This window comes from Muscardinus avellanarius (genome assembly GCF_963383645.1).
Source record: "Muscardinus avellanarius genome assembly, chromosome: 1".
Classification (NCBI taxonomy): Eukaryota; Metazoa; Chordata; class Mammalia; order Rodentia; family Gliridae; genus Muscardinus; species Muscardinus avellanarius.
Window position 1 is genome coordinate 162823416 of NC_137786.1, and position 19816 is coordinate 162843231.

Genomic DNA, 19816 nt, shown 5'->3' on the forward strand with positions numbered 1-19816 from the left:
GTCCCTTCTCTTTCTGTGCTTGGCTGATCTCACTTAACATAATGTTCTCCAGGACTTTCCATCTTTTTGTGAATGCCATGATTTTGTTCTTCTTTATAGCTGAGTAGAGCTCCATTGTGTGTATTTCCCATAATTTTGCAATCCATTCATCTGTTGATGGAGACCTAGGTTGGTTCCATATTTTGGCTATGACAAATTGTGCTGCTATGAACATGGGTATACATATGTTACTGTAGTTCTCTGATTTCAACCCCTTTGGATAGATACCCAGGAGTGGTATAGCCAGATCATATAGTGGATCCATTTCCAATTTTCTAAGGAATCTCCACACTGATCTCCATAGTGGCTGAACTGTTTGCACCCACACCAACAGTGTAAAAGAGCTCCTCTTTCCCCATATCCTCGCCAGAATTTGTTCTTATTTGATTTGTTTATGCTTGCCATTCTGATTGGGGTTAGATGAATCTCAGCATAGTTTTGATTTGCATCTCCCTAATGGCTATTGACATTGAACATTTTTCATGTATCTATTGGCTATCTGTATCTCTTCTTTTGTGAAGTGTCTATTCAATTAAGTTGCCCATTTCTTGACTGGGTTATTTGTTTTGCTATTGTAGAGTCTTTTCAACTCTTTGTATATTCTGGATATTAGCCCTCTATCAGAGTGGTGGCTGTTAAAGATCTCTCATTCTGTAGGCTTCCTCTTTAGGTTCTTGTTTTCTAGCAAAAATAACCTACCTAAATTGAACCAAGAGAATATAGCAAGCCTAAAAAAAACCAATAGCAAGCAAAGAAATAGAAAAGCAATAAAAATTTTTCCACCAAAGAAAAGCCCAGGCCCTAACGGGTTTTCAGCTGAATTCCACAAAACCTTCAACAAAGAACTAATCCCAGTACTTCACAACTTGTTTTGGAAATTTGAAAGAGATGGAATTCTCCCAAATTCCTTTTACAAGGCCTGTATCACATTAATCCCTAAACCAAATAAAGATACCTCAAGAAAAGAAAATTACAGACCAATATCCTTGATGAACATAGGTGCAAAAATTCTAAACAAAATACTAGCTATACACATTTAAAACCATATCAAGAGAATTGTACACCATGACCAAGTTGGTTTCATCCCAGAAAAGCAAGGCTGGTTCAACATATGCTAATCAATATACATTATTCACCACATAAATAGAACTGAGAAGAAAAGCCACATGATCATATGTTCAATAGATGCTGAAAAAGGATTTGACAAAATCCAACACCCATTCATGTTATTTTTATTTTTGTGTTGTTTTTGTATCATTATTGCATTTTTATAACAATAATATTCATGAGTGAATTCATTATTAAAATATAAAAATCTCATAGAATAAAAGAAGTAATATTTGGAAAATTTTAGAAAATTGTTTGCATAGTATTTAACATGATAGTTGCTGTATTTATAAAAATAGAGAATTATTTATTTCTGCCTTAATTATACTTAATTTTTATTGGGGGTAGGTTTTGAATAATAATATCTGTCATCTCTCTATGTAGATATCATTTATTCATAAATATTTACTGTGATAAACCAAGTTATATGTTAAGTTATAGAATCACATATGTTAGAATAGAGGTAAATCTGAGTATATAGAACAAATCTTATTTTTTATTGGTGTATTGTAGTCATACATCTTAATAGGGTTCAAGATGGTAGAGACATACATGCACACATCCCTCATTTAGCCCTTCCACCATTCCCACCCCATTCTCTCCCCCTCCGTCCTTCTCGTGTTTGGCTTAGTGATTCACTTTGATATGTTTGTGGGTGCACTTCATGTACATTAGGATGCTTCACTCTTTCCTCCTCTGATTCTCCTCAGTTTGCAAAAATCTTAAACAGTCTCTTTATTTTTATGTCTTTCAGCTTTGGCAAGAGAACAGACCTGACTTTGTCAACATCCAGCTGTACCTCAGTCAAACAGATGGGATACAGGTATGTGGTTGGTTGTTATTGTTAATTAAACAAGCCTCTTGATACTAGAAGATTTACTGTGGAAGCTGTGCTGGAAGAAAGTTTCTGCAGGTGGCTTGAACAGAAGTGTCCTAGAAGAAGGGCTCCTTTGGACTAGGTCCAGAAATCTCATAGCTCATCCTTGAAGGCAACCATATTATGACTTTCAATTATCCTCTCGGCAGACTGGGGCTAATTTTTTGTTAACATCTCTCCTTTGGCATTGTTTAAAGGGCTTTATTTCTGAAGATCATGAAATAAGTGAAGAACTTTGCATTTTTTTTATTAAGAGCAGCTTTTATTTGGAGAAATATTATGAAGTCATATGCAATTAAGCTTAGATTATTCCAAGGGAAACTAAAAATAACAATGGCTGTCATACACTGTTTATTTACTATGTGAGATACCATGCTAAAAATTTTATATACATTAACTTGTATAATCCCAGCAGATTTGAGAAGTAGATATTTCTCCGTTTTTTCCAGATGAAGAATCTAATGTTTTAGAGACAACATGGAACAGCTGCAGAGGGTGATAAATCTCGGTGGGAATGTTTTCCCAGGTTTCATTACAGTATTTTTTATCATATATTTTCACAATATTTTGAATAAAAAATAGGATTCCTTGTCAGTTACCTCAAAACTATTCTCATCAGACTTCTACCATGCTTGGTATATAAAGACATAGTTCATTTTCTCACACGTTGGGAGCAAGCCAATATTGTTTTCCCTCCTGGAATCATTAATTAAGGTACAGAGCAAAAATATATTTGGTGCTCCATTTACCTGCCTGAAATTCATTTTTTCCCCTCTTCTCACTTCACTCTGATTCTTCCCTGTCGATTCAGATCAAATGGTAATTAACTGAAAATGCTACCCCATTAACAATCATTTGTGGACGCTTCGAGAATTGAAAGCTCTGCTGTCTTGAGCTGTCTTGTCCAGAATTATATATCCAAATTTATGATGACAATTTACAATATTATGCTCATAAAATGAGCCAAATATGACAACTGCATTTATGTGCAAAGTATTTCAATAAAGTTTAAGTGCTGAGCCTTTTATATATTTTATAGTTTTATTTATTTTTTAGTGGCACTGGGGAATGAATCCAGGGGCATTCTACCTCTTAGTCACACCCAAACACTATTTGAATTTTTATTTTTGAAACAGGATCTCACTAAACTGCTGAGGTTGGGCTGGCCTCAAACCTGAGATCCTCCTTTCTCAGCTTCCCAAGTACTGGGATTACAAGCATGCAGAAGCATGCAGTCTAGGGAAGTCAGACATTCGTAAAGACAGAATTCAATAGAATAATGGAGTTTAAAGGAAAAGAAGAAATTATACTTCAAAATATTTGTACTTGAGAGTTTTTCATTTGACACCATTTTCCTTGTATCACAGCAGTTTAGTAAGAAGATGTAACTTCAGCAGAAGTAATGCTAGAGAAATGAGCTATTTACTCAAATCTATGAGTTATATAAAACATAGTGCTTCCTTTTTGGCAGAAAATAATTGGAGAAAAATATCATGCTCTGAATTCAAGACTTTTTATTGGCCGCCCTCGGTGGAAACTTCTGTTTGATGAAATAGCGAAATGTAACAGAACGTAAGTACTGTACCTCAAAATATTTAAAATTTTGCTTGTGATCAGATTAAAATATCCTAAACCATCACATGAAGTATTTAAATGTGACTTAGCAGTATGTTTACAAGTCACAAAATAATTTAAACACTCACCATTTAGAGGAAGGAGCAAGGCTGGCAGCATCATCCTAAGTGTCTGCAATAAAAAAAAATAATTAAAATCTGACTTAGAAATAGTGAACAAGGTACTTATGAACTAGACTGTCCTGTTTACTTTCAAACATGTGTACACTTATATTAAAATGGATATTTATTCATGTAGCATATTGTCAGATGACCATGGGAAATGTTTTTTAAAAATCACTTTGACACAAGAAAACTTTACCAAGTATCTAAAAATTAATGCAATTGAAATTTTAAAATTTTGCTATATTATCAACCTGATTAATTTTGAAGAGAATTTTTTATTGTAATATGAAATCTTTAAACTAGAAGTATTTTCAAACAGATTTCTAGTAAGATTGAATATATTTTTTCAGTTGAAGTATACTTTCAGTACTAAACTACTCATATGTCTGAAACCATGATGCAAAAAAATAATTTTATTCTTAAAATCTGTTATCATCAGGCCCCAGTAGTAACATTTTTTTCTGACTTATCACTGCAATTATTAATAAGTGAAGGTGCTCAACAACGTGAACAGGTTTTAAGAAGTGTCTCATTAGGCAGTTTCCCAGTTGTGCACACACCATAGAATATACTCACACAAACCTAGATGATGTAGCCTACTTCACACCTAGGCTGTATGGTATAGATATACATTGATTTATCTGTATGGATATCTATACATGTACATATAATACGGCATGTTGGTCTTAGGGTCATGATGAACAAAGTAGTACATGGGAAAATGATGTAAACAAGAACTGCAGGACACAGATGTATGAGGCTTCAGCTGGTATAGCACAACATACTGTTTTCCGCCACAATTTTCTTAAGTGTAAGGTGCACACTCTAAAATAGCAGTAAAAATTAGAGCAAATGCATAAACCAGTAACAAAGTAGTTTATTTTATTCAAGTAGTATGCACCATATGTGACTGTCTATATTATAACTGGCAGTCCAACAGGTTTCTTTCCATCAGCATCATCACAAATGTGTCAGTAACACAGATGCTATACCACAATAGCTCTGACATCACTAGGTGACATTAATGTTTCACACCACTGTACTTTTTTTTATTTTAGTTTTTGTGATAATCAGGGTTGAATCCAGTGGTGCTATACCATTGAGCTACAGTCCTTTTTAGTTTTTATTTTGAGACAGGGTCTCATTAAATTGCTCAGTTTGGCTTGAATTTGCAATTCTACTGCCTTCACTTTTGAGTTGCTGAGAATAGAGTGGTGAGCCACACAGCTGCTTTTGCCCCATTATAATTTAATGGGACCACAATACTATCTGCCATCCATACTATCTTTCATAAATTTTATTTTGATACATGGCATTGCTCAATTGCCCAGATTGGCCTCAAATTTGGAATCCTTCTCCCTCAACCTGCTTTTGTAGGTGGGATTACAGGTGTGCTCCAGCACACTCAGCACAATACACAATTTAAAAACATATCACATATATACAGATATACACATATATCTGTATATATGTGTATATATTTTAATAGGCATCAGAAGGGCATTTGATTGTAAATGCCTGGCCAGCTTATTGAACTGATAAGAAGAGATACTATACTTGATCTTAGACAAAAGGCCAAGAAGTGATAAAGGCTTATTAAATATTTCAAAGAAGTGCCTCAATCCATTAATTCATGGATACTTTTAAAAAATTTTTTACTGGTGCACTGTAGTCATACATCTTAATGGAATACAAGATGGTGAAAGCATATATGTACACATCATCCAATTAGCCCTTACCTAAGTCCCGTCCCATTCCCTCTCCCTCCCTCCTTCTCATATTTCCCTCCTTCTCATATTTGGCTTAGTGATTGACTAGATATACTTGTTTATGTACATCATGAACATTTGAGAATTTCCCTCTTCACCCTCCCATCTCCTTAGGTCACCTATTTGCTCATCTATAGCATTTCCTTTTTCTTCTAGAGTTCCTCCTGTGACCCATTTTCTCCCTAGCTTTCACATATTAGGGAGAGCATCCAATTTCTTACTTTTTGTGACTGACTAATCTCACTTAGCATAATGTTCTCCACTTGCTTCCATTTCCTTGTAAATGATGTAATTGTGTTTTACTTTATGGCTGAGTAGAATTCCATTGAGTACAAAAATGCTCAACATCATTAGCATTCAGAGAGATGCAAATCAAATGTACTCTGAGATTTCACCTAACTCCAACTAGAATGGCAACCATTCAAAACACAAACAACAAATGCTGGTGAGGATTTGGAGAAGTGGAAACTCTAATATATTGTTGGTGGGACTGCCAATTAGTGCAACAACTTTGGAAAACTCTAAGGAATATCTTCAGAAGAATGGGAACAAACTTCCCATATAATCCAGCAATATCATGTCAGGGTATCTACCAAAAAGAAAGAAAAACAAACCACCAAACAAATGCATGTGTATCTATGTTCATAGCTGCACAATTCACAATTGCCAAACTATGGAACCAGCCAAGATGTCCATCAACAGATGAATGGATTACAAAACTGTGGGATATGTACACAATAGAATTTTACTCAGCCATAAAGAAAAACACAATTACATCATTTACAGAGAAATGGATGGAACTGGAGAACATTATGCTAGGTGAGATTAGTCAGTCACACAAAATAAGAAATCGGATGTTCTTCCTATTATGTGAAAGCTAGGGAGAAAATGGGTCATAGGAGAATTCTAGAAGAAGAAGAAGATACCATAGATGAGCAAATAAGGTGGCCTAATTGAGGGGATGGAAGGGGAAATTGGGAAATTCTCTAATGTTCATGATGCAGATAAACAAACATATCAAAGTCAATCACTAAGCTAAATATGAGAAGGAGAGAGGAGGAGAGAATTGGGTAAGGGCTAACTGGGCATTTGTGCATGTTTTCCTCCACCATCTTGTGCTCCATTAAGATGTATGACTACAATGCACCAAGACAAAATTAAAAATATACTATGGGATATGTACACAATTCGTGGATACGTTATAGAAAAGATCTCTGACTCAGTATGGCCCCTTGTTCTACCTTCAGAGATTTTGCTTTAGAAGTTATAAAGCAGAGCCTAAAAAGAGAAATTTTAAAAATTACAGTTACCCAGATGGTCAGATTTTACCTATTTTTTAAATTTTATATTGGTGTATTGTAGTTATACATCTTAACAGTGAGATTTTACCTATGTTTGAAACCACTTCCATGTCATTTTTCTCCTCTTGGTGAAGTAGTTATGGGACAAAGATAGTAGCATTATTTACAGAGAGATTCTTTATAATATTAAGGGTTTTGGTAAAGATGGACTATAGAAAAAGTATATCAGTTCACTTTGGCTATATTCACTGTGAATGTCACTCTGATAGTAACCACCATAGCTGTGATAATATCATCACACTTGTCTGTCTCTTGCTGTGAGCCACAGTTATGTTCTACTTCCATGGTACTGACTGACCTCTGATAAACACTCTTTTATTGTTTCCATGGTATATTGCTGGAAACTGACAGTTCACTTTGATTCTTTATTAAGGCAAACTTCAAGACAGCAGAGAATCATTTATAAAAATTAGATTGGGGTCATTGGCTCCTTGGCTTAGTTTGTAATAATTCTCAGCAATTTTTATTTTCATTTGGTGGCTTGTCCCTATTCTTGAAACAGTTGAGCTGGTTTGAGAGTGGATGGGCACCATCTGCTGTTGACATTCTGCACAGCTCTCCACTTCCTGCACTTGCTCTTGAACAGGCACCTGAAATCCATTATTTTTAAAGGGCAAACATGGGAAAAGAATGGAGCAACCTCTTACGGGTTCTCTAATTTGTCAAAAGGCACCATATAAATGGTTAACCAAACCGTTATATCTTAAATGAAATATTCCATTTATATGGCACCTTCATTCCTAAATTTGCCACTCTAAGCTCTTTCAGCAAATTAGGGATGAAGGGCATATCAGTTAAGCTTTTCAAACTCTGTATGTTGGTTAACATTTTTTTTGTGTGTGGTACTAGGGATTGAACCCAGGGGCGTTCTGATTATGAGGTACCCCCCCTAGCCTGATTGTTAATATTTTTACTTTGAAATAGGATTTCATTAAGTTGTTGAGGGCTTTACTAAGTTGTTGAGGCTAGGTTCAAACCTGTGATCCCCCTGTCTCAGCCTCCGAAGAACGGGAATTACAGGCATAAACTATCACATCTGGCTTGGACAGAGTTTAATTTTTAGAAAGTGGTTAAGCCAGTCAGTATCTGTTTACTGTACTATATGGAAAACAAATGTAAATTTGGTTAATTACTCCTGGGACCAATGATGATAACTGGCAATTCTTTGTTATATATTGTTATTCATGTGTGTGCAAAGGTCTATGTATACATGTACATGGATGTATGTTTATATACATGTACTTAAATACAAACCTCAGTTTTTAATAAAATTTGAATGAATCTATATAGTTCATTACCTTATTTTTTAATATTTCTATTTTCAACATAACTCATACCAAAATATGGGTGTCATGGATAATTTGCATGTAATTCTACTTCACAGTGTTATAGAATAAAAATTACTACTTTAATCATGGATATTAAGGTTACCTCTAGTTAAGGTTACCCCTAGTCCTTCACTGTTACAAGCAGTACTAATCTAATTGTCTTTATACATACTTTATCATGAAAGTATTACAGTGGCTTATGGTCTTTGAAATGGAGTTGCTGACTCAAAAGGTAGACACAAATAGATATTGCTCTCCTCATACTATAAAGCAGAGTCAGTTTACTTTCCACATGTCTATTAAAGTGGCTCTTTCCTTTGGCGGCTTTTTTAAATTCAGAAAATGAATAATGCAATGGTATCATATCACTGTGGAAAGTGGATGAGCTTTGAAGTTATACTATCTTCATTATTTTATATATGAAACTAGGATTCAAAAAGATAATAATGTATTGAAAGCTATTTATAATGAGTCAGAATTCAGACATGAACCCTTACCTTCTCATTCAAGCTCCATGTATATTTCAGAGCAGGGCACATTGACCTTATCCCAAATGAGCTGTACAGTCTCATTTTATCTCTCTCTTTTGGGAGGTAGAATGGAAATTATGTATTGCAAAAAAACTCTGTGTTCACTACATACACTGCAGCACAGAGTTAAATACAATACAGTAAAAGTATTAATAACTCACTTTTTGAAGCATAGATATTTTGTTACTTTGCAAAGCACTAAGTGCCAGAAAGTTAAATATCATATCTAAGACAAATTCAATCTCCTATTGTTTATAATAAGATGTATATCATATTTAAGCTGATGAATGTATGCATTAAGCAAAGGGAAAGGAAAGAGTAATATAGGATAAAATGTTGCAGGCCATAGATTTTGTTGCTTCATAATGTTTTCTAAGCAATACAAGTTCAGCATATAGTTTTGATGTCCTATTTGTTCCTTAGATCCTTGGGTCAAGTCACTTATAGTTTCTGGATCTATAACAAAAAGTTAAAATAAGCTCTATACAGTGAATGAGTTCTCATTTTATGAGATTCCACATTTACAAATCTAAATGGAAAACAGTTACTAATATAAAAGAAAAATATATACAAATGAATTGAAATTTATGGAGCTAATTTCCAACATCAATTCTCAATCAATCTTCTCTGCCTAGGACTTCAGTCTCTCTTTGTTCATCTCATCAAAGATTTTTTACAAGCTGGGTGAACAATATGCACGTCTGTAATCTTAGGACTTGGGATGCTACAACAGAAGGATCACAGGTTCGAGGTCAGCTTATGCTAACTTAGTGAGACCCTGTTTTAAAATTAAAAAAAAATATATATATATATATGGCTGTGTGTTGTAGCTCAGTTGCAGGCTAGTTTAATCCCTGACATCACACACATACTAACAAATAAGAACTTATAGACAAATCTCTAGATAATTTTTCGATTATAGCAACCAAACGCAAATTTAGTGCAAATTGATTGCAAAATTGTAAATATTAAAGAGGTTGTCAGATTTCATTAAGTTAATGAAAGTCAAATCAAGGTACCACACTCAAAATCACAGAATAAAAAGGTATAAAGAGTTAAAAAAGAAAGCATAAAAACATAAGCAAAAAATAATGATATCCTAGGTGCTTTTGTGTGTATGTGCGTGTGGCACTGGGGAAGGAACCCAGGGGCCTTGTGCCACCGAGCTAAATCCCCAGCCCTAATTTTTTAGTCCTTTATTTTTGAAACAGGGTCTCGCTGAGTTGCCAGGGGCCTAAGTAGCTGAGGCTGTCTGCGAACCATGATCCTCCTATCTCTGCCTCCCAAACGCTGGGATTACAAGTGTGGTCCACCATGCCCGGTCCCTGGATGCTTTAAAAATGATTTTATTATTAAATATTTAAAAGGAGATTTTAGGAAATCTGAAAAACTTACAAAAAATATTCTATAATTGCCCCGTAAGAAAATAATGACAGTTTATTGCCATTGTGCAGCACAACAAAGAATGTATGCCAAAAGGAAACAAAATGACTTATTCTATTTTCATTTTAATGAAAACCATATGTAGTTTTAATAGTAATCTAAATTTTATTAAGCATAATATCCATGGTTTTCATAATTCTTACTTCATTCCTTCTGAACTAATTTATTTAGCTCATGTAATAACCTAATTTTAAAGGGGAACCACAGCTCATTAGTTTAAGACCATTCTTTTCTAATAAAAGTATTTACTACTACTATAAATTTCCCTCTAAATATCACTTTGGCTATGCCTCACCAATTTTGATATGTTTTATTTTTTATTTTCACTCAGCTCTAAATATTTTTAGTTTTTTATGTGATTATTTTTGACCCATGGGTTATTTTTTATTCCTTATTTTTTATGGGTCTGAGGATGGAAGCCAGGGGCATTAGACTTCTGAGCTATACCCCCTGTCCTATTTTATATTCTTTATTTTGAAACAGGGTCTCACTAAGTTGTTGAGGACCTAAGTAGCTGAGGCTGTCCACAGACCACGATCCTTCTGTCTCAGCTTCCAGAATGCTGGGATAACAAGGGTGCGCCATCATGCCCAGCTTCCATGGGTTATTTAGAACTATTGTATTTAATTTCCAAATGTGTTGAAACTTTTAAAATATCAGTTATTAATTTTTAGTTCAAATGGGAATTGGTCTAAAAATATACCTCATGTGATTCCAATCGTTTAAAATTTATTGACACTCGTTTTACTCTCCAGAATATGGTCCATCTTTGTGAATGTTACATGGGCACTTGAAAATAATTTGTATTTTGTCATTGTTGGGGAAAACATTCTATAATGTCACTACGAATTTATTTTAATGTGCCTTCTAATGCCAATTTGCTGACAGTAACTTCTTTAGATTTTCTTTGTCCAAAAAATTTGTATCCAGTCTTTAGTTTTTGAAAGACACTTTTATTTTGTGCACAGTTTACTTTGTGTAGAGTGGTTGACATTTTGCTTTAATGTTCTGCACTTAGAAGATGACATTTCTTTGCTTTTAGATGTGTGCAGTTTGTGACAAGTAGCCCACTGTCATTCTTATCGTTTGCCTTCTGATTATAATTTGTAGTATATCTTTTCTATCTCTATCTCCTCTTATGATTTTTCTCTTTGTCGCCGGTTTACAGCATTTTATTATACGTTAAATTGGTTTGGTTTTCTTTGCACATATTATTACCATCTTTGGATTTAGGTAAATTTGGTAATTATTTCTCCAAATAGTTTTATCTTCTCCCTCTGCCTTCTCTCTTGTTGAGATGCCAAACATTAGCATTTCAGACTACTTGGTATTTTTTTCAAGTCTTTGTTCACTGTAGAATTCAATTTGAATAGATTCTAACTAACACTCTGTTTTCAAATTTATTCATCTCTCTCTCTCTCTCTCTCTCTGCACTACTGGGGATGAAACCCAGAGGCATTCTACCTCCAAGCTCTACCCCCAGGCCTATCTTTTTACTCTTTATTTTGAAACAGGGTCTCACTGAGTTACAAAGCGCCTCACTAAGTAGATGAGGCTGTCCGCAAACCCTGATCTTCCTGTCTCAGCCTCCCAAATGCTGGGGTTACAAGCATGCACCACCACACCGTGCCCTCATGTTTTTTTCTTTAATGCCTATTTTTTCTGCTAACCCATATAATGTGTTTATCATTTTAAAAGTTGCATTTTATTCCTAGAATTTCAATTTTGGTCTTTAAGAATGTTTCCTTTCTCTCCTCATCATGTTGATGCTTTTCTTTGAACATATGACACCTATATGTTACTGTTTCAATGACCACATCCAATACATCCATAATTTCTGTTATTCAGGTCCACTTTCCACTGAATAACCTTTCTCTTTGCATTAGTTTTTTAGGGTTACCATAAAAATATCACCAACTATATGTAATAAACAACAAAAATTTTTTTACAGTCCCGGAGGCTGAAACTTTATAATCAAGGTATCAACAGAGATGGTTTCTCCAAGGACTCTGTCCTTGTCCTGCAGGAGGCAGTCCTCTTGAGGCCTTCTTTGTATAATCCTTTCTCTGTGTATGTTTAAATTTGCTTTCTATTTGTTCAAATTCCTTTGCTTATAAGAATACAGATTAGATTGGATTAGGACCCACCTTGCAGTCTTATTTTAACTTAATCACCTCCCTAAAGGTCTTGTTTCCAAATATGATCACATTCTGAGACTATGCATTTGGGTTTCAAAACCTGATTTTCAGGGGTTAACAAATTGGATTAGAATGCTCCTGGCTCTAGTTCATATTTTCTTACTTTTAGTATTCATGGTAATTTCCTTCCTTCCTTTCTTTCTTTCTTTCTTTCTTTTTCTTTCTTTCTTTCTTTCTTTCTTTTTTTCTTTCTTCTTTCTCTGCAACCTGATACAAAATTAAGGATATCATCTCACTGAGCTATACCCCTAGTCCTTCCTGGTGTTTTTTTTTTTTTTCTTTGCAGTACTGGGTATGGAACCTATGGGCATTCTACCTCCGAGCTACACCCTCAGCCTTATTTTTTATTCTTGCTGAGTTGCAAGGGGCCTCACTAAGTAGTGCCTGGTAATTTTTTTTTTATTGAATGCTTCATCTTTTTAGGTTTAAATGTCTGATGACAATTTTGATTTAGTGTTTTCAGTTGTATTGAACTTGTTATGGTATGCAGTTATGTTACTTGGGTTCAGTGATTTTCTTCAAGATTTGCTTTAAGATTCATGGGTATAGTCAAACCGCAAAGATACCTGTAATCCCAGCTACTTGGGAGGCTGAGTAAGGAGGATTACAAATTTGAGGTCAGCCTGGGTACCTTAGTGAGACTCTATCTCTATATATATATATATATATATATATATATATATATATATATATATATATATATATGTGGCTGGAGGTATAGCTCAGTGGTATAGAGTGCTTTGGGATTCAGTTTGTAGTACCTGGGGTGGGGATAGGGGAAGCAGGACTTATTAGTGCAGATCTTGAGCAGTCTTCATTTTAAACCTAATTTGCCAACATCCCTTGTATCCCTTACAAATGAGGTGATACCTTTTGTGAGACTACTCCCCATTATTGTTTGGCCCATTATCCCTGGTCATTTTGTAAACAAACTCATGTAGTTTTGTTTTAGACTTGAGCAGATATTATTCAGCCAAAGACTTGAGGATATTCCTCTGCAGAGGTTTGAAGGTTCTGTCTGTGGATATCCCTGTCTTTGACCTGCTATACAAGTTCCAGATGTTTTTTCCCTCTAGATTTTCCCCTTTTTGCCTCAGAGATCATAGTTATATGCTCTTTATTGTTCAGTGAAAATACTTGTTTCATATATTTTGTTTTGCCCTAGGCTTTGTCCTGGTGATTGAAGCCAGCATCTCATAAACGTCTAGGAAAGTGTTCCATTAATAAACACATCCCAACTTTTTTCCTAGTGTTTTTTTAATTGAAAATAAATGGTATACATTTAAACTGTAGGTGATGTCATTCCCCCCCACCATGCTATATTCAAACTTTAACACATATTCAGATGTAGCCCCTCATTAATCAAGTTCAGCCTTCTTCCCCTCCTATCCTTCCATTTCAACTTTGCTGATACTTCGTTTCTATTATCTGGAGTCCCACTGGTATCCCCATCACTCCCTAGTTTGGGCATATTAGAGGAAATATATGTCCCTTCTCTTTCTGTGCTAGACTAATCTCATTTAACATAAGGCTTTCCAGGACTTTCCATCTTCTTGTGAATAACATAGATTTTGTTCTTCTTTATAGCTGAATAGAATTATATTGTGTGTATTTCCCATACTTTTTCAATTCATTCATCTGTTGATGGGGACCTGGGTTGGTTCCATATTTTGACTATTACAAATTGTGCTGCTATGAATATAGGTATGCATATGTTGCTGTGGTCCTCTGATTTCAACCCCTTTGGAAAACTACCCAGGAGTGGTAGAGCTGGATCATATTGTGGATCTATTCCCAGCTTTCTAAGGAATCTCCACACAGATCTCCATAGTGGTTGAACTAGTTTGCACTCCCAGCAACAGTGTAAAAGAGTTCCTCTTTCCCCACATCCTCCCCAGCATTTGTTGTTATTTGATTTCTTTATGCTTGCCACACTGACTAGGGTTAGATGGAATCTCAGTGCAGTTTTGATTTGCATCTCCCTGATGACTAATGATGAAGAACATCTTTTCATGTATCTATTGGCCATTTGTATCTCTTCTTTTGTAAAGTGTCTATTCAATTCAATTGCCCATTTCTTGATTGGGTTGTTTGGTTTGCTGGTGTAGAGTCTTTTGAGCTCTTGTAAATTCTGGATATTAGCCCCCTATTGGAGTGGTGTCTGGTAAAGACCTTCTCCCATTCTCTAGGCTTCCTCTTTCGGTTATTGATGGTTTCCTTTGATGAGAAGAAACTTTTTAGTTTGATGCTATCCCACTTGTTAATTATTGCTTTAATTTCCTGAACTTTGAAGGTTTTGTTGAGAAAACTACTGCCTGTGCCTTTATGTTGTAGTGTTGAACCTATGCCCTCCTCTTATAGCTTTTAATTTTTTTTTATTTTATTTTATTGGTATGCTATAGTCTTGCATTATAATGTGGCTCATGTTGACCATGGCGTAGATTCACACAATACGTGGTGTCCTCCCCTCCACTTCCCCTTTTCCCTCCCTTCCTATACTGAGTGTCCATGTTAACAAAATAACCCAATTAAGAAACGGGCAACTGAATTGAATAGACATTTCATAAAAGAAGGCATACAAATGGCCAACAGATACATGAAAAAATGTTCAACATCACTGGCCATCAGGGAGATGCAAATCAAAACTACACTGAGATTCCGTCTAACCCCAATCAGAGTGGTAAGTATAAGGAAGTCAAATAACAACAAAAATTGGTGAGGATGTGGGGAAATAAGAACTCTTCTAGTGTTTTAAATGCAGGAGGGTAGCCAGGTGTGGTAGCACATTCCTGTAACCCCAGTCTTTAGTAAGATGAGACAGGAGGATCAAAAGTTGGAGGTTAGCCCTCAGCAGCTTAGCAAGGCTATCAGGAACTTAGCAAGACCTTGCTTTCAAATAAAAAAATAAAATGGGGCTGGGAGTTTAATTTAGAGGTACAATGACCCTGGGTTCAATTCCCAGTGTTACCTAAACAAACAAACAAACAAACAAACAAATAACAGTGAGAGAGTAAATGTAGTTACCATTTTCTTATCATGCTATAAGTATACCTTTTGTTTTCATTTTAAAGGTGAAAATATTTAATAAAACATTCTTTCAGTACTTACTATAACTTTTTGTCACTCTTTTACATAGACCATAGACTTACACTCTTTCTCTGGAAAAATTATTCTAAAGTAATGAGGACATATTATATTTGTCCATAGTATGATATAAAATTTTTATCATTTCTAAATCCTAGGAAGACATCAAGGCAAATCAATAGCCTTTAGAGAAGTAGCATTTTGAAATACTATTTATTTCTTGGGATTTATTTGTGAGAGATATATATTATTTAACTAATTAAATTTTACTTATTTATTTATTTATTGCAGATTTGGGGATGGAACCCAGGAGCATTTGACCTCCGAACTATACCCCCAGCCCTATTTTTTATTCTTTATTTTTGAAACAGGGTCTCACTAAGTTGCAGAGGGCCTCACTAAGTAGTAGCTGAGGCTGTCTGTGAACAGGGATCCTCTGGTCTCAGCCTCCAGAATGCTGGGGTTACAAGCGTGAGACACTACTCCCCCGCACTAATTAAATTTTATGTTACAGAACAAAAAATTCTGCTTGCAATTTGTTACAAGTATTACAGTGCATAAATAAAAGGGAAATGTGGCCAGATTTATACGTTGGATTTCTGTGTGGATACAAATTAGTCACTTAAAATTATCTTTTCAAATTGGTAATAGCTTTTCTCTCCCTTGCCTTATTTATCACTGCTCATGCAAATCTACAGGGAAACCTTAGAAAAATGTGTGTGCAGTGTCAAAGAAAGAACTGTCATATTCAAGTGTGTTTAGCAATTGAAATCTACCAGTTTTTTTTTTCTTAATGTAGTTTTTGACTTTAGCATTGTTGTGTAATGAAAAAAGCTAAGGCACACTGCTCAATCTCTGATCAAAAGAAAATTTGTGCTTATTTTAATTTTAATTTTTTTCCTGTATCTCAGTATGAAAAACACAAGATAAAATATTTCTACTAGTGGTCATTTACATTGGAAATAATTTAAAAATTATTTGCAATATGCAAATCAGCAAGAAAATTACCTAGTTAATACCTTAAACCTATGATTGTAAAGTACAGTTCTTGCCACGTTCTGCCTAATTTCCCGCCTGATTTTTCTTTTCCTCGTTTTTCTTTCCAGGAGAACAGTTGGTGTTTTCTGCTGTGGACCCAGTTCAATTTCCAAGATTCTTCATAAACTCAGTAACCGGAATAACTCATATGGGACAAGATTTGAATACAATAAAGAATCTTTCAGCTGAAAACCTTCGAGGCTAACCAGGACTCAAGGGATGGAATGAGTGCAATTTCTAAGACTTGGAAACTCAAGCTGAATCAAATGGTTGTGCTGTGCCAAAGAATAGCAAGCTTTTCTATTTATGATTATTTAAAATGAAAATGCAGCAAATGTGGCAATCTGACAGGTTACATTGCACATTTAATCTGGAAACCAAAGAGGCCCTGAAGAATATTTGATATGATGATTCACGATTCAGTGTTCAAATTAAAAGAACACCATTAGATGCACACTGTTGATCTTTATGGCAGATTCAGGAACTCCCTAGTGAGAAGCCAAACTCGCTTACTCTGAGGCTGATAACCATGGCCCTCTTTAAATTGTTTTTGGTTGAACAAATGCAAGATTGAAAAAATTAAAAATTCATTGAAACTCAGATTACATTTCCTACATTGTGTATAACAGAGTAGCTTTAATTTGGAAAAGCTCCAGGCGAATATATTTGTTGCATGAAAATTCCGCATACAACTCTGATTGATACGGGTACTTTGTGTCCATATCTCATCTCTCTCACTACTGATGCTAATACCTCCACTTGATGTCTGTAGACTACATATTGACTGAACCTTGTGAAGATGTTGATTCTGTTATCTACTTCTATATTTTTCTTCTTTTTCCTCTAATGGAATCTGTACATTCTTAGCATGCATTACAGACAATGATTAATAAGCCTTTTTCATCTCCAGTTTATTTAATCTATTACTACTGCATAGTAATAAAAATATCATATTATAAAGGGAAATATATGCTAATAAGTTGTTTTACTTTTTCAACATTTTGTCCTCTATTATTACTTTTTCACCTTCCCTCTCCCAGGTATAGTTTATCTTAGGTTTTATTTAGCCTTTTAAAGAGCTTTGTCTAATTTGCACGTTGAAACTGAAAAGCATCACATCTAGCAGCAGGCACTGAAACCCAAGCTCTTTCTCCTCTTTTGCACGTCTATGTGTGTATGGTACCAGGGGCTCTCTACCACTGATCTACACCCCCAGCCATTTATTATTTTTTTTTTTTAAGACAGGGTCTCGGTAAGTTGCTGAGGCTAGCCTTGGGGGTCACATTCCTGAACAGAAACCTGCTATTTTGCCTTCTACAAAAGTGGAAGCACTTCACTAGCTATCCAAATTTAAGTTTAGAGTCATAAATTTTATTACTGAGCTTTTTATCATCCTGGTGAATTACTAGGTTTAAAATTACTGTTGGTACTCTTCTATATGCTTCTGTTTTGGTCCTTGGTATTTTGGGCTCAGAGAAAAAAAATCTACTACCTTAAGGCATTCATATAGTTCAATGATTTTGTTTAGTAGATATGTGTGAATTGCTGTATAAAAAAACACATTGCTGAAATCAGCAGTCTGACTTGCTTGGCCTTTGTTAAAATTTTGCACATAACATGATAGATGCTGCTGTCTTTTTTCTATGATTCACTGATAGCAATCAGGCATGCTAAACTACCCAGCACTGAAGGACCATGAGCATATTTACTCGTAGATATGTCTTTCTTTCCTTGCAATTCTTTTTTATCCTCTTCCTTAGCAGGAAGATGAGTCCGAAAAGGGGACGGGGAATGTGCAATGCTTCTGCAGATTTAGCATCGCTTTCTAGATTAAAAAGAATTTTTGAAAAAAATATGTAACAGAAAGAAATAGTAAACAAAAATTGGATTTACTCAGATTTGAGGTACAATACTGATTCTTTGCTGATGATTATTTATGTGATCTTATTAAAGCATCTAATTTTGATAAGACTGAAGAAGATTTGTCAAGGGAAAAGTGATATTTCAGAGCAGTCAGCTATGCTACATGAACCTTCTTGCCTCTTCTAAATTTCAGTATATGTTCAAACATTAACTGTTAAACATAGTTTTGTTTCTGTGGATAGAAATGAAATTAATGCCTCATTATGTGTGTATATATATATATATATATATATATATATATATATATATATATATATATATATATATGAGATCTCTGTTTTGTTGTGAGGGATTTTTCTATAAAGGATAATCCTTGCAAGACAAGTATAACTAATTTTAGTGGCAAAATATATTAAAATTGAAGTGGTGTCCTTGAAATTTCTTTAAGCTCACCTCACCTTTGCAACAAATAAATCAGCAGTGTTATTTTCAAGATGACACAAGTTGAAGAAACAATTTCTTCATCAAGAATCAGCATTTAAGTATGCACTCACATTAATGCCTATAGGAATTTGGGTTTGGGGACCATCAGGATCAGAGGTAATGGCATGACTATTGCAAATTGCTTCTCAAGGATTACACTTTTATCATTTGTACTATATTTGTAGTTCTTAATCTTTTATTCAAAAATTTATATTTTTACCAAAATGCATATTATCGTGAATAACACATTATGTATAATTATGTACAAAAAACTTCAATAGCCAGAATATATATTTAAGGACTTCTGAAAAAAAAAATTATTACTGTAGGTCTTTTTTCCTATACATTTCTTTTCTTTGTTTTTCTTGGAAGAAACAATCAGTTTATGTATAGGATTCAGTTTATGGACCAAGAGGATTCTTTTTCTTTGTCCCAAATATACCTTGATAATATCTTCTTATGTATGCAAAGAAAAAAATGTGATTTTACATACAAATAATAATTTAAAAACTTAAATTTCTACACATACATACACCATAAACACACACATATGTACATATACATATATACATATACATATAGCTTAGTTTGTTTTCAAAAGTGATTTCAGGTTAAAATGGAATGCTTGATTGTTTTTCATTTAGTGATTTGAAAATGTCACTTGGGTGACTTTGATAGTACAGATACTTACAAAAGGAGTAAATACAGTGTAAGCAAGACATGGGGTGAATCAATTTAATGTATATAGCTGTGTTATTTATAACTCTCCCAAATCAGTATTTACTTGTCGATACCAGGTAATGGATTTAAATTATAAGACATTATTATAGTCTTGCTAGAGACAGAAAGGCTATTGTCATCAATAGATAATTCTAAGAATATTTCTTTTATTAAAAAGACAAACTTTTAAGGAAGCCCCCCTTTTAAGGATGGTTGCCCCAGCTAACTGCTGATTTT

The 19816-nt window shown here is 34.5% G+C and overlaps 1 protein-coding gene across 2 annotated transcripts in view; it reads left to right on the forward strand.

The window, feature by feature from the left end:
• Nucleotides 1-16702, forward strand: part of NOX4 (NADPH oxidase 4) — a gene marked incomplete at both ends in the record, with an annotated part of 142219 nt that extends 125517 nt beyond the window's left edge. For both annotated transcript variants that reach the window (XM_080689888.1, XM_080689889.1), the window contains 3 exons: nucleotides 1901-1969; nucleotides 3495-3595; nucleotides 16582-16702. In XM_080689888.1, coding sequence (XP_080546014.1) covers nucleotides 1901-1969; nucleotides 3495-3595; nucleotides 16582-16702 — 291 coding nt within the window. The remainder of the gene's footprint in view (nucleotides 1-1900; nucleotides 1970-3494; nucleotides 3596-16581) is intronic.
• Nucleotides 16703-19816: the final 3114 nt, after the last annotated feature.